The 23462-nt window shown below is 35.4% G+C and overlaps 3 protein-coding genes and 1 long non-coding RNA gene across 4 annotated transcripts; 3 read left to right on the top strand and 1 right to left on the bottom strand.

The window, feature by feature from the left end:
- Window positions 1-2: 2 nt before the first annotated feature.
- On the bottom strand, window positions 3-4392 carry LOC103574622 (Zinc finger, C2H2 type domain-containing protein-4). Its single transcript, XM_008554111.3, has 2 exons — window positions 3650-4392; window positions 3-3036 (listed from the first exon to the last, which is right to left on the bottom strand). The coding sequence occupies exons 1-2, from the start codon at window positions 4035-4037 to the stop codon at window positions 1379-1381; spliced, it is 2046 nt and encodes a 681-aa protein (XP_008552333.1). The 5' UTR covers window positions 4038-4392; the 3' UTR covers window positions 3-1378.
- A 97-nt stretch (window positions 4393-4489) lies between these two features.
- On the top strand, window positions 4490-5373 carry LOC128668211 (uncharacterized). The gene is made up of 3 exons (XR_008403970.1): window positions 4490-4794; window positions 4880-5116; window positions 5186-5373. It is a non-coding gene; the product is annotated as an uncharacterized LOC128668211 (long non-coding RNA).
- Window positions 5374-5827: 454 nt separating this feature from the next.
- On the top strand, window positions 5828-10522 carry LOC103574638 (plasminogen activator inhibitor 1 RNA-binding protein). The gene is made up of 6 exons (XM_053740668.1): window positions 5828-6231; window positions 7120-7273; window positions 7433-7633; window positions 8054-8125; window positions 8264-8783; window positions 8864-10522. The coding sequence occupies exons 1-6, from the start codon at window positions 5976-5978 to the stop codon at window positions 8969-8971; spliced, it is 1311 nt and encodes a 436-aa protein (XP_053596643.1). The 5' UTR covers window positions 5828-5975; the 3' UTR covers window positions 8972-10522.
- A 1617-nt stretch (window positions 10523-12139) lies between these two features.
- LOC103574644 (plexin-B) lies at window positions 12140-23079 on the top strand. The gene is made up of 4 exons (XM_014443536.2): window positions 12140-12556; window positions 14936-15833; window positions 16075-21671; window positions 21968-23079. Exons 2-4 carry the CDS (start codon window positions 15320-15322, stop codon window positions 22073-22075), a joined length of 6219 nt encoding a protein of 2072 aa, XP_014299022.1. The 5' UTR covers window positions 12140-12556; window positions 14936-15319; the 3' UTR covers window positions 22076-23079.
- Window positions 23080-23462: the final 383 nt, after the last annotated feature.

Below are 23462 nucleotides of genomic sequence, written 5' to 3'. Positions count from 1 at the left end.
AAAAAAAAAAATGTACACAGTTGACAAGTACGATAATATTTGAATTAAAGGCACTAAATTAAATGTAAAAATATATTAATTTTGTTCGGTTATTTTTTCATGCATTAAATCAAAAAATAATTTAAAGTTATAAATAATTTAAATTCATGCTTTTGATTTTAAATATATAGTAATTTTGATTTATTTTATTTTATTAAACTTAATTTTAAAGTTCTCTAGCAATTATCTATTTTTGTTGGCCTGAAATTTTATTTAAATTTAAAAATTAAATACGATAACAAATAAGCCATTTATCTGTGTGTTTATTTAAAGAAATATTTAATTAAATTCAAAATAAAATTCCAGAACAACTAAAATCCAGCCGTTAATCCCTTCGTATCGTTCTTAACATCAAAGCTTTAAATTTTTCAATTTCTAAAAATAACAGTCCGAATACTTTAGAAATAGAAAAATATACGCTAGATATTTTATTTAAAATATACCATCATACACTATCGTACTTAAGCAAAAAAAAAAAATAATAAAGAAACTTAATTTTTTCTCCATAATTATTTTCAGTTATCACACGTAATTAAACTTATTATCAACAGCCATCTGTAATTATAAATTATGGAAGCTTCATAATTAAACTTAAATCTTCTACTATCATTTAACATCATTAATTTCAAAAAGACTTATATTTTTATACGCCCTTTTGGCTTTAGTCTTTAAAGTTAAAATCAAAAGTTCACGATTCTGAAGTCAGCAGACAATTATTAATTTTTGAATTTTTTTTCAACGCAGAAATTACAAAAAAATAAAAATATGCACATGTAGAGAGTTAAAAAAGCTAGAGGTGCAATTTTTCAAATATTTTTTTTTTTACAATTTATCGCTTAAAAAAAAATTCAAAAATTATTAAACATCGGCTAACTCTAGTATCGTATTTTTTTTAAATTGCTAATTATATTGTAGACTTTTTCTAAAGCTGAATTTTTTTTTTTTTTATTAATTTACAAAACAATTGGCATTGAAAAAAAAACTTGACGCTCTTTTGGTTTTAAACTTAGTGACTAAAGTCAAAAGGGCGTATATAAATATGTTTTTTTGTAATTAATAACGCGGTTTAATTAATCAATTAAAAAATGATCAACATGAGAAAAAATTATTTGTTACTAACTACTAATTAATATGTACAAAAATAATTAAATAATTAATCCACGAGTTGTAACTAAGAAAATAATCAATCACTCTTTGGAAGTAACATAAATTTAAACACGATTAACAAGACAATGGATGAAAAAAAAAATATATATATATATATTTATAATAATAATAACATATATCAACCTTGCTTATCAATGTATCAAATAATGAGCTTAGTTACGTAAATCACAGTCTAAAGTTGAGTATACTTAAAGTCAGAGTGTACTGCCATCAATTCTCTGGTGTCAATAGACCCGATGGCTTTTGCCCTGGCAGCTTCTTCTTGAGTCGTGGCGAGTTCCATCAATGCAAGGGCGCCCATCCACTTTTTATTGTCTTCAGGTGCTTTTGTAACTCCATCGTTTTGCTTTACTGGCAATTTTTCAACCCCAATGTTATTAATATTATTATTATAGTTGACTCTTTGAACGATACCACGAGAATCTTGATGAGAAAGGCTGCCAGCGAGCATCAACACAGTTGGTCTGGTTCCGTTGTCCGATCTAGTTGTTTTGGTGAGATCGTCATCGGGTCTGATTGGCTGAGGTAAACGAGACAGTTGATCGTAACCCTGAGAATTATCACGCAAAGTATCTCTGCTCCATGACAGTGATAAATCGGTAGCACTTTGATTATCATTAATTTTAATTAAATTATTATCAGCTAAACTACATTGAAGATCACGGCTGGTATCCCTACTACTCCAGGATAAATCAGTAGCACTTAAATTAATATCATTTAAATTATTGTTTGCTAGACTACATTGAAGATCACGACTGGTATCACGGCTCCACGATAAATCTGTTGCGTTTAAATTATTTCTGTCTGATAAATCATCAGCTAAGCTGCTGCAGCAGAGCTCATTGGACAATGGCACTTTGTTACTATTAATAGATTGAATAGATGAGTGATGGTTCCAGTGATTTTGAGGCTCCTGAGTGTCATCGAACACCAGTTCCTTAGCAACATTTATCCCAACTCTGTCTGATCTAGCTTTGGGTGACATCGATTGCCATGGAGGTCTCTCGAATGGATCTTTCTCATTGGCAAGTTCATCATCACAATTTTTATCAGGCGCAAGAGAATGAAAAGCCACCTCTTCGCTCAAATTACGGATGCAAGAGACATTTCTCGCTGGAGCTGGCGGAGTTGTTTCAATGCGCGTTTCACTTTCGTCGACAATTAATTTCTTGGGCTGTGAGTCCCACTCGAGAGGTCTCGCGAGCTGTTCACGGCAAGCTTCACGTAGCCACCGTTTCTTCGGCTGCAGTCTATCGAACATAGGGCGCACTGGAGTAACTGATAGTTTTGTTGCGGTGGTGGTCGCTGACTCTTCGTCTTCCGAGTGATTAAGAACACAGATTTCAGCAGCCTCATCATCCTGACTCTCTTCCTGACTGTCCTGACTCTCACTGCAGTAAATCCTCTGATTCGGCGACTTGCAGTCTCTGTTTTCCTGCTCGCCCGCGTCCATCATCAATCCCTTCCTTGACTTCAATCTTTTGTAATCAGAGCAACTCTTCCACGATTTTTTCTTGCGGTCTTTCCCCGTGGGTGTCCGGTCTTCTCGGTCTCGTGCCATTTTGTATCTCTCCAGCCACCTCGTAACGTCATGCGGCAGTTCCGTGTTACCGGATACAGGTTTCAGTACAAAATCATCAGAACGCGTAAGTGTCGCATACGGATGGTCCGGACAGTGACGATTTGCATGCGTGAATCTCATCTCACATCCAGGCCCCGTGCATAAAAAAGGTTTTTCCCCAGTGTGTAATCGCTGGTGCGTTTTTAGTTGCCCTGACTGCGTAAATGCTTTCGTACATCCCGGGTAATCACACGGGTACGGTCTTTCCCCTGTAAAAAAAATTCAAATATTAAATTGATAAATAAACAAGAATAAAAATTAATGAATTCATTAATTATCATTCGAAATATACGTATCTATATATATTTAGATAATAAATATAACAAATAAATAAAAGCAGGAAAGACAAAAGTGATGTTATCGTAAGCACACATGTTTGAATCGGTAAAAATTTTACTACGTCCTCACTACTATACGCTACTATAGCGGTGTAGGGTTCTCAGCTGTACACAAAGAAACCAGTACAGAATGAAGAGTTAAGTCTGTTGTGAGTTGAGTAAAGTGAGAGTAGCCATTTAACAATTTAAAGCGCGTGATGGCGGTTGGCTTGGCGGGACGCGTGCTCACGCGTAACCGTTACAATCATAACTCATACATATTATTAACACAAATGACAATAAATCATGGCCCAATTTAGCAAAATCCACGATTTAAATCCTTCATAATAATTAACATAGCTATTCTAAATGATAAATCCATCAGTAAAACCCATAAATACACAAAAACTCATTGATAAATATCTGAAAGTGTATGGTGCGTGGATGCAAACACAAACAATCACCTTCAATTGTTTTACTATTGTTATTTACTAAAAATATTTACCAGTATGAGTGCGCAGATGAGCTTGGAGACTTTTTTCACGCGGAAAGACCCGGTTGCAGAAGGTACACTTGATGCTGCTTGGCGACGTGCTGCCCTGCATCATGAGATTCGTCAGAGCATCGGCACGAGGTCTACCTCGTCGATGACTTTCACTGGCAGATCTATTGCCAGGTGCGACGCCGGCTTTTATGGATCCGCCGACACCGCCGTGGTGATGATGATCCCGATACTCCGGGGAGGAACACGAACTTCCTGGACTGAGGTTAACATTTCTTGCTTCCTCGCCCCAATTCCAGGGGTAAAACATGGTATCGCACATCGAGGGGCTTCTCGGCATCATCGCGTCGGCTGATGAACGTGTGTCCCGTTGTGGCGTATGCATCTCCATCCCTACAGCTACGCTATTTTATCTCACTAGTTTATAAAATAAACTCTTATTTATTATTATTGTTGATCGCACGCAAGTTATTAACTGTTTTTAATAATTATTATTTTAATAAATGACCCTTTTATTTTATTTATCATTGATAAGCTTATGGAATATTTTTTTGTTAGTTTACTATTTTAATTGTACTCTTACTCTTACTCTATTGTATTTTAATACACACTCGTGTTGCTGTTACACGAGTAAGAACGCAAGCGCGCCACCTTACTTCGCGTATGTTTAATCGCCACTGCCGCCGCGTGCAACTGATTCAAACCGCCAAAAAATAATACACCCGGCAGGTTCCCTCTCTCTTGCTCTCACTAAATCCCCGGCCCCGGATCGGGCCATAGCTTCAGCGCTTCAGCTGCTTGATTGTGTCTGTTAGCTACAATGCCGCTGCTTTTTTTTTTTTTTACTCAACAAGTAAAGACGCGTCGCTAATTTTATTTAGGCCGGATTTGTAAAAAAAAAACTGCGATTATTATTAACCCTAATTACATGAGAAAAATAATAAAATTTAATTATTAATTAAAAATACAATTGTTATTTTATAAAAAATATTTAAATAAATTTCAAATAAAATAAATTTATTTATTCGCCATTTTCATGAAACGATCGCTTTATTCGCCGACCAATATCTGATTGACATCAGCCATTAGATTCAAGTTAAAACGTAAATAATAAAGTTGCTTTTTTTTTTTTGTAATAATAAATAAAAGTAAGTACTGACAATTTTGAATTTTTAAATTAACTATTTTAAATTAGTGGAATAAATAATGGGAATTTGTTGTCATTAAATTTAGGCGGTTTAAAATGAATAATCAAGGAGGAAATTCAGTGAACCAGCCATTGAATAAATCCAACTCTGGGAGCAATAAAATTTTAAAACAGAGTAAGAGAAACCGTCAGCGGTCACAGAAAAATGATTTAAATCGTCCGGCCGATATCCAAATTTATAGTTCTCGTGCGTCTGATAATCTTTCGGTTAATTACGTGAATTTTTCACTAGGTAATGGAAGTCGTCGCTACAGCTATGACGAGTAAGTAGTAATAATTATAAAATGTATATTATTTTTATTAATTAATAATAATTAATTATTTGTTTGCAGATCTTAGGTCATCTGATTTATTGATTCTTTGACAGCTGAAATTTAAACAACTTATGGAGGATCAAATTACTGGAGACAATGACTGTACTCTTTAGCATATAACTAATTTATAATTTAAATTACATTTATTAAGTACTCAAGGAAAAAAATATGTATTTTTAATTATAAATAAATTTATAAGATTAATAGTAATGTATTTTTGAGTGATGACATTTTATTTATTTGAATTTTCCCGCTGTTTAGTTCGCGCGACGCCCGAGTGGCGCGCCGGTAATTTTCAAAACATTAGGATCTAATTTTACGTAAAATAAATAATTTTTGTTAATAAATGAATAAAATTCAAATAAATAAATGGTAACAGTAATTAATTAAAAGTATCGAAAACGCTGTTATTTAAAATTCAAAAATAGTTGAAAAGTTGGCCGCGTTTTTTCATGGAAACCCGGCTGATTATCAACAAACGATTGCTGGTAATTTAACTGAATTAATAATAAACAATATTTTATTTAGTGATAAAATTTGCGTGATAAATATATAAATAATTTAATTGATTTATTTGACTGATCAGATGTTATAATTAAGTGATAAAAATAAAAAGTGGAGGGGGCAGAGAGAGTCTGGGTTTGAGACAAGAATGCGGTCCCTCCCCAAGCCCAGCACAGACCTCGTGGTAGACACGAAATTCTCGTCTCAGCCATATTGAAAAATTGAATGTATCTGTTACACAAGGGCTCAAGAGTAGCCGATAATTATTTGCATAATCCTCGTCAAAAAGAGGATAAATATCGCCATGGAGTACAGCATCACTGTAACTAACAAGTTCTCGTTAGCCCTGGACGAAGATGAGGATCCTTTGGAGCTACTGAAAGTTCGCGAACAAGAGAAGGAAGCTAAGAAAAAAGAAAAGCTATCAGAAAAGGAGAACAAAAGTAAGCAACCTGAGGCACCAGCCAAAACTCCTGGTGTTAAACCACAAAAGAGTCGTGTTATCAAGGAAGCACAGCAGCAGCAAGTCAAACCTGCTCAGGAACTCAAAAAGGATCAAGGTTAGTAACATTATTTTTAATCTAAGCTGACTATGAATCACTTGACCTCGTGTTTGCCACTATGGCCGACCATGGACCTCGTGTTCATTCAGCCGATTATTCTCCCTCGATATCTCCATTCTCTGAATTTTCACCACTAAAATACCAGCTCCCTACAATTTAAATATTTAAAACTTTTTTATTTATCGTCAGTTTATTTAATCACTGATGACAAACAGAAAAAAAATCATTAATCTTTGGCGCGTTTTCATGGGTTATCTGAACATCTACCGGCGTGCGGGCCGCTAATTTTATCAGACCGAAGCTTCTTCACTTTTATTCCTTTTTTATTTAATAATAATTATAATTAAATTAATTATTACTTGAGCTCATAGTTTTCCTCTTTTTTTAAATCTTGCAATTCATCATGACCTACCATATACGGTAGCATTTTTTTTTTTACTTTGAAAATTATTTTTCATAGGTTTTTTTTTTTTATTTAAATTTGAAACTTCGAGAAAATGCGAGCAGAAAAATAGTTTGTTATTTTTGATATGCAATGGAGACATTGAAATTGAAGAACAGCTGGGCGGTAGAAATAATTTGAAATTCCATGTGCTTGTTCGTCGGTCTAGCCAACATGTCCGCCATGAGGCATGATAAAAATACAACTATCACCTTACCTCCCACTGTGTTTTACTATTTAGTTTTAGTAATTTATACTTTTACTTTTACTGTCTAGTTGGTAAATATTTATAGTTTATATATTTTTTGCTTCAATAAATATTTTTTTTTTTTTTTTTTAATGAAAAATAAACTTTAATATAAGACGTAGTTTGTGATTTAAACATTTAATTACTTTGGTAATTAGTAAAGTAATTAATGATTTAAAAATATTTTTTTATTTAGTTGAAAAAAAACCAGCTCAGCAACGTTCAGGCGGCGGTGATCGCAACGTAAAGTTCTCCGGCGAATCACGCGAGGATCATAACAACAGACGTAACCGTGAAGATGGTGATCGTCCTCCTCGTAATCAGGGAGAATACAGACGGGGACCTCCTGGGTAATTTTTTTTTATTACTCATCAATAAGTCTTGAGATTTTAATTTTATTGCGATCTACTGATAAAATTATATTTAAATTTCCAAGTCTGTGGTAAAGATAAAAGATAGAGATAAGTGGGAAAAATATTTTAATCTAATGATTGTTTGTTTGTTGACAGCGAGGGCCGAGAAAACCGGGACTACCGGAACTCAACTGACGGCCCACGCGGCGACTTTGGCGACCGAAGACCTGCACGTGGTGGTCCGCGAGGCGGCGGCTTAGGCCCACGTGGTGGACGCGGTGGACCAAGAGGACCACGTAGTGGTTTTGACAGTCGCGGCAAACGGGAATTCGATCGTCAATCTGGTTCTGATAAAACGTATGTTCTAATTATTTACATTTTTTAAATTTATAATCAAGGTAACAGACTCAGTACCCGATCACTTACATATTTATATATTTAATATACTAAATTTTACCAAATATAGATCCATAAATACATGGAGTGATCGAGTACTAGTTCCCTGATCGGGTACTAGATCTTTTACCTCATTATTAATTAGAATTAGTTAATTATAATTAAATTTAATGGGCGTCATAAAAAATTGTCTGTAAGGTATTTTAAAAATAGTATAATTTTTTAAATTAAATTAATTTTTATTTTATGTCTGGACATAAAGGCAACAAAGGTAAGCGCTGTAATTAAAGTTTTTGTAACGCATTAATTAAGTTATTATTTTATGTTATAATTTTTTGCAATTTATTTGTACCGTATTAATGATATCAGACATGCTTACAGCGGAGTTAAACCAGTTGACAAGAAAGACGGCGCTGGCAGCCACAACTGGGGAACTCACAACGATGACATTGCGTGAGTTTATTGTTATTTTTATATAATTTTTTTATTATCTTTATTGTTTATTAAAAATTTATCTCATTAGTCATAACGACTTGAGATAATCGGCTCGACATTTATCAACATAGAATTAAAAATAACTTTTAATAATAGGGAAAGTCTTAACCCGGAAAACAATGAAGACTGGGGTAATTTGGACAAACCCGAAGAAGCACCAGCAGCTTCAACGGAGCCCAAGGACTCAACAGAAGCTCCAGCAACTGCTGGCGATGTATCTGCTGAAGAAAAACCCGCTGAGGAAGAAACGAAAGAACTGACATACGATGAATGGAAGGCATTGCGCGGTACTCGTGCCAAGCCGACTTACAATTTGCGTAAGGCCGGTGAAGGTGAGGATTTGACTCGCTGGAAAAAAATGTACGCCTTGGAAAAGAAGAAGGAAGGCGCCGAGGAAGATGAAGAAGATGAGGACGATTATGACGCCGCTGCCGAGTATCCGCAACGCGTTGGCAGACAAAAGCGCGTCTACGACATTGAGATTCAGTTCAGTGACTCTCGGCGTGGCGCTGGAGGACGCGGTGGTCGTGGTGGACGTGGTCGCGGTGACCGCATGAATGGACGCGGCTTCGGTGGTAATCGCGGTGGAATTACCAGAGATGATACTCGCGCTGCTGTAAGAATTTTTTTTGCAAGTTGAAATTAAGTAATTTCTTTATCTTGGAGCAATTATTTATTGATTTATATTTTATTTAGGACGTCATCAAGGCTCCAGCTCCATCAGTCGAACAAAGATCACCACGTGGACGTCCCCAAAACGCTCCCAAGGTCGATGATGAGCACGACTTCCCATCCTTGGGCTAGGATTCCATCACAGCCTCTTAATTTCTCCCTGCTGTGTTAACATTCAAGCAGCAAATTGAAAGAAAAAAAAAAAAATAAAATAATAAAAAATAAGAATAAAAAAAACTCCCACCATGGAAAAAAAAAAAAAAAAATTAAAATAACTACACTCAGAACCATCAGTGAATAATTAAATAATTATTATAACTTTAAAAACTAGCCCTCTATGCTACTTTTATTATAAATTGTCACCACAATCTCGCAACGTTAAAAAAACATACTTAGTTATATATTTAATATACGTAAAAAACATCAGTACGTATGCGTAAATTAAAATCCAAGGAATAATTGAATAAAAGTAAATCATAAACGTTGATAAGAGTAGACAACAAAAGTGAATGATACTTATGACTATAAATTATTAATTTATTAATCTGTCGATTAATCAATTAATAAATACCATGTAGTTTTTTTTCCTGCATTATTTGTGCAGCGTAACATAAACCGTCTTATTTTTAATATACTAGTCTAAGAACGACTGCTGGAGTAAGTCACGCGGAGACTAAGTGTTTATGTTTTAAACTTAACGTGCGTGTACGTAAATTTATTTTTTTTTTTTTTTTATTTTTTCGCAACAACTGTAATAAAACAAACATTTTTACATGGTAGCGTTGTAACAGTGTGCAAATTGCTACATTAATTATTATTATTAATTATAATTATTATTATTATTAATTTTTATGCAGAAAATTAAATGAAAATAAAATGACGACAGATGAACCAGAAGTACGATTAGAAGAACCGATTTTTACAGTCTTAAATATTTATATAAAATTAAGGATTTAAAAAAACGATAACACATACGGAGATTGCAATGTTTTTTTTTCAGCGCATTTTGTTAAATTTTTTTTTCTTTTTTAGTTAAGAGTTAAGAGTAATTGAAGGCCTAATTGCAGGCTAATAAATATAAAGCTATCTGAGGAATACCTAATACGTATAAATATTAATAATTAAAAAAATAATAAGCTTGTATAAATAATTTGCTTGGATACTAAAAATTAAGACTCTTGATGGCCTTTATTTTGATTTTTTTTTTTTCAATTACTTTTTTATATTGTTTAAAAATAATAATAATAATAATTGTCACTGTGCTGAGCCCGGCAATCGATGCCATTTTATTTTATAAAAATATTGAAAATTTATTGTTTTCAAATTTTTCTCGTATTGATAAGTTTTTTTTTGGCTTACATTTAAAAACAATGAAATGTATAGTAATAATTTACTTTATATAATTAATTAAAAAAAGAAAATTTAAATTTAAAAAAAAATCTTATAAATCACGCAGACTTTTGTCCTCGATACATTTATTGGAAATAAAGATCAATTTTCTCGTATCGATAATAATCAGTAATTATAAAAAAAAGATAATAAATTCCTTAAGTAGTAAGTGATTAGCGGGATTGATTACATCTATTTTATAGCAACTGCTAAATGTACACTTGTATTTAAAACAAAAATATTAAAATTACATTACAAGATTTCTATAAGGGAAATAAAAATAAACTGTTAATATTTTGACAGCTTTCGTTGCTTTGGTAATAATCTGTAAATACAAATAATTTACAATTTAAGATAATCAACAGTAGCCAATAATTGCCATTAGATCTTAAAAAAAATTGACAAGTGATAAAAAAAATGATGACGGGTTGTATCTGTTAATGGCTTCTGGTGCATTTAATTCATCGCAATTTACGCGCAGGTAACAATAAATAAAAATTTAAATTAGAAATTAACTTTTCTTTAAATCATTAAAACTTTTTTTTACTCAAAAATCTAGGCTTCATTATTTACATCAAAAGTATAATAAATATTTTTGACAAGTTTCCGCGAACCAGTGGGTATTAAATAATAATTTGATATTTTCTTAAATGTAATTATTTAAATACTTTCCAGGTTTTATTCTTAAAATTCTTAGTTTTATTGGCTCTATGGAATAAATTATACTGCGGAATTTTAATTTCTGGTTGGAAGCTGACTGCCGATTCGAAAGTGAAGCTGACTTTCTATTGATTCTTAATCTTTCCCGCCTTTTATTCAAATTCAGGCGCCAATTATGTTTTTTAATTATAAATATATGCGAATACAATTACGTGTATTTAAATTACCTCTCATATATTTCTTACCAACGAAATTTTTTTAAAGAAAAGAAAAATATGTAGAAGTTTTTAAAAATCATTGGCATGCATTCATTTAAAAACAAGATGTTTTATAATTGATGCGATTTAAAACTCTTATATTATTTTTTTAAATTTCGACTCCAAAATTCAATGGAACAACTTCAAGATTTTTCTTTGCGGAATATTTTATGACACAATAATATAACTGACTGTCATTGACAAATAGAAATTTTTAAATTTTTGAATAAATAAATAAAATGTGAGTAGAGTAAAAATTAAAAACTGCGTATTTTTAGTTAATTAATTTATTTTAAATTTAAAAGCTGTCTCATGTCTGCTACGTTCACACTCCGCAGGATAATTCCTTTAATTTGACATAATTTTTTTTTCGCAGTGAAAGCAGACATTTCTTTTTATTCAACAAATAAATTTACAAATAAAAAAAAATTCATAAGCTTTAAATTCCTCTGCATATTTAAAAATAATTTATTTGAATCGTGTAATTTATTGGAAGAAAAAACTGTCTATCATTATTTCAGTTTAAAAAAAAAATATCATTTTTATTAATTATCAATAAAAACTTAAATTATCAGTCATTATCTATAATTTTAACCCTGTATATATTTGTAAACAAGTTTATACATATATATAAATATATACCGAGGAATTTATCCCAAGCATTAGGTCGTATTTTCACTGGTTTTGCTGAGTCACCAACGCTATGCTGTTTGAAAACTGTCCAGATGGCGCCTCAGTCCCGCCAAGTCCGATTTCCATGAAATAGTTTAAAATTTTTCGTCCAGAGGGCGTCGGTGCAGCGGGAAATTCAAACAGAGTGAATACGATGCTCCGATAGGTGGGTCCAAGTGAGACGGAACTAGTGTAACAGGGAGCAGGATAACTCTCAGCTCGTCAGCTTGGGGGAGGGCGGCGGAACAGGAGCGCACGCTGTAGTAGTCACGGTATCCAACCCCCATGTACAACCCGTGTCCGTCGAATTTTAATGGCGGCCGACCCCGACGGTATCCCGCTTAGTGTTATTGTAATTGACATACTCGATACGTCACAACTGTGAACGTTTCGTCTAAAATAAACCATCGGATTACTCAACAATAATCAGTGCGTGTACATGTGGATATTTATTAAGTATATAAACAACCAGTGTTTAAATATATACCTATCTACAACACACATATATATATAGATATATACATACATATAGTAAAACAGTGAGTGGATATATAATTTGATATAATATATTGTTTATTGTGTGTCGCGAGCTCAACGACCTGGGCGACGATCGAATAAGATTAATGTGTGCACACCATCCTCATCATGCTCAAGACTGCTGTTTCTCCCGATCTAGTGAATCCTTGATCCTTGAATTTAACAATACTACAATGTCCCCGTGTGTTCTCTATCGAATAAGGTAACTCGCTGATAAAATATATATATTTAAATGTATGCTGGCTAATAACAAAATACTGCACCGCGTGCAGACCAAGGTACCCAGTCACTTACTTGAAAAAAAAAAAAATTTTTAAAAAAGACCATTAGTGAGCTCCGAAATTTCATCATTATCAGTTTTTCCGGCAATCGGATATATCAGTTTCAAGATTTTTTTTTTCAGATCGGGTGCATTGTACGGAGGTTTTTTTTAGGTATTTTTTTTTTTTTTTTGGAATAAAATTGTCGGAAGAGAAAATTGATGATGATACACAGGGGGGACGATAGCCTTGCCTTTGTGCGAAGACAGTGGCCTTAGCTGTCAAGTGCGCCTACGTTTCTCTCCCTCTTTTCCTCTCATCCCCCCGCGCTTTCTCCCTATACACCATACATCGCTGTAATGTACCACCACATATATATATATATATATATATATATTGGTAGAGTGGTAGGTAGTAGAAGTAGATATTTGAACAGTAGTGTGCGCGATATAGCAAAGGGCGGTGTGTATGTAAGGGTACTCTAGAGTAAGAGTAAGAGTATGAGTATGAGAGGAAAGAGTGAATACTTTGGTGATGTGATGGTAGTCGTAGTGTAGTAGCTGTCGTGGGGAGAGTGCCACCTGGGCCCGTTTGTCATAGCACTGCAGCCATCTCTTGTGCATTCCTCATTAGTCATTATTAATTTACGAGCTGAAATGTCGATGGGCTAAAGGGATGCCTGCTCCTGGTGGTGCTCATGCTCCTACTCCTGCTTATGCTTATGCTTATACTTATATTCCTGCTGGTGGTGCTGGTGCTGCTGCTACTGCTTATGCCACTGCTCCTACAGTTTATTGTTGTAAAAACAACGTCGTCGGGGATTCAAGTACTACTTGAAAACATTGAGACTTCATTATTCTATTTGAATGCTTTATATGGTCTTTGTTTGTACGCTCGATACTTGAACCATCTCTCAACGTTTATATATATGTATATATATTTTTTTATATTTTTTTTACTCCTTTTTATTATTATTGTTTATAATAACAAGAGTAATAAATTTATGAGTGAGAGATGACTGTTGGTTCCTCGAGAGTCAGACTCGAGCTGGCTAATTAAAGAATCAGTCAATTGGTTTCTTTAATCATTAACTCGGTAAATAATTAGGCTACTCTTGTTATCAAGATATTTTATAGATATTTAAACACTCGGATCTTTATTCAATTAAATAGGAATAAAAATTTAACTTTATCGGAGTAATATACATATTTTTTTGCCAGTGAAGATTTTCAACTTCAGTCTTCACTCAAAAACTTTCCTACTCCATTTTTAAATTTTATCTTTACATAAAAAATTTTTAAATTCATTAAATTTTATGATTCTGAAGTTAGCAGACAATTAACAATTTTCGGATTTTGTTTCGACAATTTATTAAAAAAAAAAAAAAAAAACTAAAAATATGCACATGTAGAAAATTTAAAAAACTACAGGTGCAATTTTCTGAAATATTTTTTGTTTTAATTTATGGTTTTCAAAAAAAGTTCAAAAATTATCAGACGGCTAATTTCAGTACCATTAGATTTTACACAAATTTTTTTTTATCACAAAAAAGTTGAATTATTTTTAATTTTTCAAATAAAATTGAAAATTCTTGGGATAAATTTTTTTTAGAGGCAAAAAAATCATTTTTTGAATTTTTAAATGCTGAAATGTATCGCTCTTGTATACGATGACATAAATTGCTGATAGAAAATTAAAAAAAAAACAATTTTGTGAATAATTTTTAGTCGGCAGGTTTGCTAATGACGATGATATGTACCCTGTAATGAAACGGTTGTAACTAAATATGAATGAAATGTTTATTTTTAATTTCAGCACAGTAGTTGCACTCTATTTTTGTATGAAAGAGACAACTGATCTGTAAATAATTACTGCTTTAATTAGCACGTGTATCTTTATGAGTAGTTTGAAAAAAAAGAGTATAAATATAAACGGAGTTGTAAAAATAAATATTTAAATAAAAACTAGTGTATAATCTCGAGGTGGAAAAAGTATATCGTCTGACTGAGATGAGATTAATGAGTGCTAAGCTATATAAATATGCATAATTATTTTATCGTAGATATACCTCGTGTCTGGCCTGCTCTGGGAAATGTAAGATAATCCTCATAAGGATTCATAACAATTAATCAGATGTAAATACCCATAACGATATCTTATCAAACTAAACATTGATAATAAGCCGGTACTAAATTCATATGTATATTAATAAATATACCGCTTGTAACAAACAATAATAACAACAATAATAGTTGTAGTAGTTGTAAGAATAATGGTAGCAATAAATAATATTAATGAATAAACATCTGTCGTTGTTCCAGGAATTCGAGACAGTGAGCATGATGCTGGAGTGTGAATACACACGAAGCTGGTAGCGCCTTTTAGACATTGGCCAACTACCAGCAGGGTTCTTTTTCCCTTTCTATTCCCTCTCCCTCTCTTTATTCCTTCCCCATTTGCTCTTTACCCATTTCAAAGTTCTTTATAAAAAAATTCCTTTTTTACCTTTCCTTTTACTACTACTACTACTACTACTATTCCTGCAGCACTAGGACCACCACTATCACCACCACCAACAGCAGCTCAGCCTCAAGCTCACCAACCATCACCATTACGACCATTACTACTACTCATTATACATTATTTTTTGCTCTCCTTCCCAAACTCTTAACCCTGTATGTTTTATCCACTTTTACCACGACGAAATGAGACTCTTTGGACCAAAAGCTTTTGCCATTTTACTGGTGGTACCGCCGCCGCCACGATTACGTACACCGACACCAGCGCAAACAGGAACCCAAACACAAACAGGCACACTGAGATCACCACAGAGCTTTAGGTCCATCGAATCACTCCTTTCGTCAGTATGGCTATTCACGGTAGTCCTGGTAACATTAACAATAAGTACAACAATAGCATCTGCACAAACTGTCCCCTCGTCGAGCTCATCCGCATCCTCATCTTCCTCGACGGCCTCCGCATCTTCTCATCTGTCCCAAGACAACTCGACCCTCCACATTGTCGCCCGTTTTCCACCTGAATCCGGCCATCGCCCGATTGACGCCTTCGGCAAATTGGATCCGAATTCAACGCGCGAGGGGCCGCTGCGTTTTAATCATCTGACGATTGACCCAAACACCGGAAGACTCTACGCCGGTGCTGTTAATAGACTGATGCAATTTGATGCAAACCTCAAACTAGAGCAACTTGTATCCACTGGTAAATTATCATCAGTATAAATCATTTAATTATTAATCATCAAGTTATTTAATAAAATAACAGAGGGGTCTAGTTGATTGGAAATAACTGATTGAGTTATTAGCAATGAACTCAGCTCTCTTTATCCCTGGGCTTTAAACTCTAGAGCAACTCATCCCAGTAATGATGATTAATAATAATTTTAAAGATATTAATCTTGATAAAAAACAATTGATAATAATGACGTTAAATTTATTTGCAGGACCAAGGTTAGATAATCCCCAGTGCCATGCAACCGGATGTACGTCACGTGAAATGACAACGTCGTTAATGGACAACGTAAACAAACTTCTGATTGGTGATCTCGAGTCAAAGACTCTAATAGCGTGCGGGTCTCTGCTCCAGGGTGCTTGTGAGAAGTACAATATGTCAAACATCTCACAGAAGCCAAATTTTTTACCCCACAGTGTCGCGGCAAATGACGAGCATTCATCAACGTTTGCATTTATTGGACCAAAACGTTACAATGCCTGGGAGCATACCAGCAACATTCTATATGTCGGCACAACATTTACAAATAACGGCGAGTATCGACACGACGTACCAGCGATATCCAGTCGTCAACTGGGTACTCTTGAGTATGCACAGTATACATTCCACAAGCAATCAATACTTCACATTGATGTTAAATATCGCGATCACTTTCTTGTTAAATATATTTATGGTTTCAATGCCAGTGATTATGCATACTTTGTTCTTGTACAAAAACAATCATATTTACCGGAACAAGAGGAATTGGGTTACGTATCACGTTTAGCACGTAGTTGTATTAATGATTCTAATTACGATAGTTATACCGAGGTAACGCTCCAGTGTAATGTTGATATGGGCAATGGGACTGAACAAGTTTATAATTTAGTACAGGATGCCAAAGTTGCTGCCGCCGGAAGTGATTTAGCCTCACAGTTGGGTATCACTACGGGCGATCCGGTATTTGTATCGGTATTTTCACCAAGCAAAGGCATTACTAATGAACCGCTACCACGATCAGCATTATGTGTTTACAGTCTTCAAGACATCGAGGCTAAGTTCAATGAAAACATTTACATGTGTTTCAATGGCAGTATCAAGTACCGCAATATGGGTTACATAAGCGGACCAATACAAGACGGCGAGTGCCCGGAAGCCGGCACCACTGGTAACATTATTAATTTTTGTGAGGTTGGTCTCAAAATATCTGGCGTATCGCCGATTATTGGCCATGCGATTCTACAGTTTCCCGATACTTTTGTTACCTCGATAAAGGTCGCAAACACTGAGAGCCACACGGTTGCATTTTTGGGGACCAATGACGGCATGCTGAAGAAAGTTCTGCTCTCGGGTTCCGAGTCCTCGGTTTATGAAACTGTTGCTGTCGATAAGGGACACAAAATAATGTCTGATATGGTTTTGTCCTCAGACGGTGCTTATATTTATGTACTGTCTTCCGGAAGAATAACAAAAGTAAAAGTTGAGCATTGCAGTGATTATACCAGTTGCAGTACGTGTTTAGACGCCAAAGATCCTTACTGTGGATGGTGTTCCCTGGAAAAACGTTGCACTGTAAGGAGTACGTGTCAAAAAGCCAATCGTAGCAGTCCAAGGTGGCTGTCTTTGAGCACAGGCCAGCAGTGTATTGACTTTGAGCAAGTATTACCCGACCGTCTGCCTATTAAGCAAATGGCAACGGTCCAACTGACCATCAGAACACTGCCTGAATTACCATCTGGTGCGAATTACAAATGTGTTTTCGGTAACTCTGAGCCCATTGACGCAACGATGACTGGCTCTGGTCTCTCCTGTCCTGCACCTCCGATCCAGCGACGTCCGAGTATACCCGAGGGCACAGATCACGTACTGGTACCGCTCTCTGTGCGATCTAGTGAAACCAATAAAGACTTTGTGTCACGTAATTTCGCGTACTTTGACTGTTCGAGGCATACTTTGTGCTCAGAGTGTGTCACCTCGCCATGGAGCTGCAGTTGGTGTGTTTATGACAATAAGTGCACTCACAATACAAGCGGCTGTCAAGGTAATATAATATCTGGTGACAATGCCAATGCTGCGACACTGGCAGCTCACGGTGTTCAGTACTGCCCGCGTTTTTCAAAACGCCAAGAGCCTCTAATGCTGCCCAACAATGTGCCCAAAGAAATAGTCCTGGAAGTTGAAAACTTACCGCACCCCCAAATTGGCCACACCGGCTTCCAATGCATTGTATCAATCGAGGGCGCTAATTTACGTGTGCAAGCGCGGGTCGACAGCAGCCGTTTTATTGTCTGCGACAAAACAATATATTCATACGAAGCCACTACCGGCGAGTACGAGGCATCAGTTACCGTTGTGTGGAACACAAATCATCATGTTGACCGCACAACAATTATTTTATACAAATGTGAAGTACTTGGGTCACACCGTGAACATGCTGATTGCTCGCTATGTATGACACGTGATCCGCGATTTGATTGCTCGTGGTGCGGCAACAGTTGTATGAACCGACACTCATGTCTGCATGTGCCCTTCTCCGAATGCCCTAAGCCGCGCATCGACATGATACGGCCACTAAGCGGCCCAATCGAAGGCGGCACTCTTGTGACTATCGAAGGCAGCAACTTGGGATTGAAACGCAGTGACGTTGCCAATAAAATTCACATCGGTAACACTCCTTGTACTCTTGTTGACTACGAAATATCAGTGCGCATTATCTGCCGTACAGGACAACGCGAGGCCACCGACAAGGCGACCGTCGTCGTCGGCAACGATGCTGGTTACACTGAAAGTACGGTATTATTTCAATACAAAGATATACAACTGTCCGGTATTTATCCGTCCGTTGGTCCTCAAAGCGGTGGCACACAAATAGCAATCACCGGCGAGTACCTAAATATTGGTAGCACAATATCAGCATATTTGGATGAATTAAAGTGTCACGTAAATGCAACTCAAGCTAGCAGTACACGCTTGACATGTGTCACCAGTAAATCAAATAGTGTTAGACAAATTCAAACATTGACACTCAGTATCGATGGTGCTAATCGTACACTAAATAATAATCCATTTAATTATACCCAAGATCCAACAATTATGGAAATAAAACCTCTACGCAGTTTCGTATCCGGTGGACGTATGATAACTGTACATGGAACTAATTTAGATACGATACAAAAACCCGAGATGGAAGTTTACGCAGACAACGAATTGAAGCCAGTTAATAGAACTGTTTGTATTGTCCTGAATCCTACTCAAATGGAGTGTCCGAGTCCCAGTGTCGCTGATAAATTTTATAATCATCGCGCTAAACGATTAGTACGGTCATTGATTTATAAACAGCAACAGCAGCAGCAGCCCCATTCATTGATAGCCTCACGCGGTACTAAAGACACTCAGCTGTCATTGAAGATTGCTTTCGTTATGGACAATGTCGAGAGTGTACGTGATCTCGAAAAACATTTTCAAAATTTACGGCACCGTTTGCTGTACGTTGAAGACCCGAAATTTTTTTCATTTCCTCATATGGTTAAATTGTACAAAGGTGACACATTGGTGATCGAGGGTGAAAATTTAAATTATGCTAGTGATGAAACTGATGTTAATGTTACGGTGGGTACTGCGGTGTGCAACGTTACGTCATTAGCACACACACAATTAGTGTGCACTCCGCCGGATCAACAGCCAGCGGGTACTGATGAAATGGGTATTAAAACAAAACGTGGTTTGCCACTGGTTGTTGTACGTGTTGGTAGAAGTCTACGTTTTCCAATAGGTTATCTGCAATACGACGTTATTAAATCTTATCCAATACCACCAGAGGCTATTGCCGGTATTGCTGCTGGTACATTTGGTTTAGTATTTTTATTTGTCCTTGTGCTTGTTGTTTATAGACGTAAGAGTACACAAGCCGAACGTGAGTATAAGAGAATACAGATTCAAATGGACACACTGGAAAGTAACATAAGAATGGAGTGTAAACAAGCGTTTGCCGAATTACAAACTGACATGACTGATTTGACAGCTGATCTTGAGTCTTCTGGTATTCCGACACTTGATCATAAAAATTACATTATGAAAGTATTTTTTCCGGGTGTACTGGACCATCCGATACTGAGTGATCCGCGATCACGTAGTGCATTATCACGATCCAATTATGACACTGCGATGATACAATTTGAACAGTTGGTAAATAACAAGTGTTTCATACTGACATTCATCGAGACATTGGAGGCACAGAAAGATTTTAATATCCGTGATAAAGTAAACGTGGCCTCGCTGCTGATGGTCGTGCTGATGGGTAAAATGGAGTACGCGACAGATGTACTGATGAACTTGTTGCTGAGACTAATTGACAAGTCTGTTGATACGAAGCATCCGCAGCTGATGCTTCGCCGTACGGAGTCTGTCGTGGAGAAGATGCTGACCAACTGGATGGCGCTGTGTATGTACAATTATTTAAAAGATTACGCAGCGTCCTCGCTCTTTTTGCTTTTCAAAGCCATCAAGCATCAGATCGAGAAGGGACCCGTGGACGTGGTGACCCACGACGCGAGGTACTCGCTGTCAGAAGAGCGGCTGCTGCGCGAACAAATTGATCACAGTGTGGTGACTCTGCACGTGGTGCAGGACGACCTGGACGAGAAGATCCAGTGCAAAGTTCTCGACTGCGATACAATAAGTCAAGTTAAGTCGAAAATACTTGACGCTTTGTACAAAAACACTCCGTTCTCTCTGAGACCGTCCATTCACAACGTTGACCTCGAGTGGCGGCACGGCCGAGGCGGTCATTTGACTCTCCAAGACGAGGATCTGACGACAAAGTGCAGCGGTGGGTGGAAAAAAATAAACACCCTCTCGCATTACGGTGTAAAAGAGTCAGCAGTGATGTCACTGATACCTCGACAAACTGATGCCTTTACAATGGGCTGCAAAACACCTTATCACACGTGTAAGCCATCCTCACACCATCAGCAGCACACGCATCATCATTCGCTTCATCGCATAAATCACTGCTCGACTGGGCATCTACCATCAACACCCAGCCACGGATTACTCAGTCCTATAATGTATCCCCATCCACCGGGTATCTATTTCGATGCCCAGCATTCACCTTCCCTGATAACCGCCAACGGTGACATAGAGAGCTCGGGTAATCAGCGACTCTGGCATCTGATAAGGCCCATTGACGAAGTACACTGTCCTCCCAGTAATGGGTTTACTAATAGCAAACATCATCATCATCATACTGAATGCACCCACAAAGCCATCCCGGAAATATTCCTCACGAGGTTACTGTCAACAAAGGGAACCGTTCAAAAATTCGTCGACGATTTTCTCAACACAATTCTGACGGCCAACGAAGCACTGCCCAGTGCCGTCAAATGGCTCTTTGATTTTCTCGACGAAGCCGCTAAACGTCATGGGATAACCGACCCCGAGGTTGCACACGCATGGAAGTCAAATAGTTTGCCACTGAGATTCTGGGTTAATTTTATTAAGAATCCTGATTTTATGTTTGATATAAACAAATCGACGACCGTCGATTCGAGTTTATCAGTAATTGCCCAAATGTTTATGGACGCATGTTCAACGACGGAGCATCGTCTAGGCAAAGATTCACCCTCAAATAAATTATTGTTTGCTAAAGATATACCGCACTATCGTGACAAAGTTGGTAGATTTTATCACGATGTACAGAAATTACCGCCAATTACTGAACAAGATATTTCAAGTGCCATGCAGCAATTAAGCGCGTCACACGGCAATGAATTTGACGTTATTGCTGCTCTTAAGGAACTATACATCTACGTCCATAAATATTACGAACAAGTTAGTATTCAAAATATTATTTATTACACTTTTTATATTTTTTTATTACATAATTAATAATAAAAAGTATATCTTTAATATAAAGTCTCTCTAATTCATAATTTTTTTTTATCATTAAAGTTTTTTTTGTGTCCGCGTCTTGACTCGAGTATCAAAAGAAATATTAAAAGCTGCCAAACCATTAAAAATTTATACTTGACATTTAAATTACATAGATTTTGTTAAATATATATTTACATGTATGTATAAAGAAAGAGCCTGTATTATTATATCGGTTTATAAAATGTATTTTTTAGATTCTCGAGGCCTTGGAGTCTGACGCGGGATGTCGCAAGTTACATTTAGCGCATAGACTTGAAAATGTGGCGTGCACACTTGAGGGTGAGGAGACCAGTGCCTGCTGACACAACATCATTAAAACCAGCTCCATTAATTGAACAATTAAATATTTAAATAATTATCGGATTATATTTACTGATTAGTGCCTCGATTTTGCGCATCAGACTTACAAAGCTCACACACATCCGGTTAATTTTAAATCTCTACGCATTACACTCATTACTCACACATTACACCTTTACATAATACATAAGTATAAATATATATATGCAGTAACACCTCATAAACATGTATAAAAGTGTAACACATTATCGATTAAGTGATATGAGCGAGATTGCCAGTGACAACTAAACTGCGATAGCTGAACAAAGCAACGGACTTGAATAATAAATAAAATAAAAAAAAACTTTAGCATCGCGAATCGCGACAGGTCATAAGTTCGCCGGTGACTCGTTCTCTGGATGGAAAACGCAAGGGAATACAGAGAGACTAAAAAACAAGGTAAATAAATAAATAAAATAAAAAGAAGAAAAATAAATTTAAATGAAGAGATAAATAAGTGAAAGAAATCAGTCATTGTGTCCATCAGTACTGTTTGTACAAATATATTTTAAAAAAAATAAATAATGTGTACGGGCAGCGAGCAATCTGTGATCCGAGCACGTGTGGCTACGCCTACTGTCTTATCGTTTACGATAAAAAATTATTATTATTATTAATATTATTAATAATAATACTATTATTATTATTACGTTAGATATAGGAAGAGTTGGGTGAAGTAATCGTGAGTGATTATGGTATGCCTTTGAATAATATTCAGAATTGTAAATCTGAATAGTGTAAAATTGTGGGAATTTGTAAATTTTTTTTCTTTACTTTAATTGATTAATTAGATTTTTTAAAATTGACGTGTTGTCAGTAAATTTGTGTATAAAAAAAAATTTAGAAATTTATTATTATTATTTATTAATAAGTAATAATAATATACAAGGCATTTAACCGCGTACCATTTAATACTCACTGGTAATTAATTATTGCGTATCAATTCTTACGGATATATTTTATCTTTTTTTTTTTTTATACATGAGAATTGATATTTACGTATATATATTAAATGAATTATATATAAATATAAATTTAATGAAAAAAAAAAAAATTATAAATATATATAAATATATAAATATTATACATAAAAAATAACAAAGCGCGGAAGCACATCCATGGAATGTAGTGAGCTAGTTAGAGAGGGATTATAAATGTATAAATGAATATTATTATTATTATTATTAGTAAGATAATAATAATTATAATTATGATTAAAAGAAATAACAAAAAATTGTAAGGCTGAATGCCTCTCGTTAAGAGAATCGAATATAAGAAACAAATAATATTTAATTAGTACGTAATTATACGCTAATGAGTAACGTTTTAGAAAAATGTGGGTGATTAATT

Source organism: Microplitis demolitor, chromosome 7 (genome assembly GCF_026212275.2).
Source record: "Microplitis demolitor isolate Queensland-Clemson2020A chromosome 7, iyMicDemo2.1a, whole genome shotgun sequence".
NCBI classification, from domain to species: Eukaryota; Metazoa; Arthropoda; class Insecta; order Hymenoptera; family Braconidae; genus Microplitis; species Microplitis demolitor.
The sequence above is the reverse complement of the archived record's forward strand: the minus strand, read 5'-3'. Positions and strand labels throughout refer to the sequence as shown.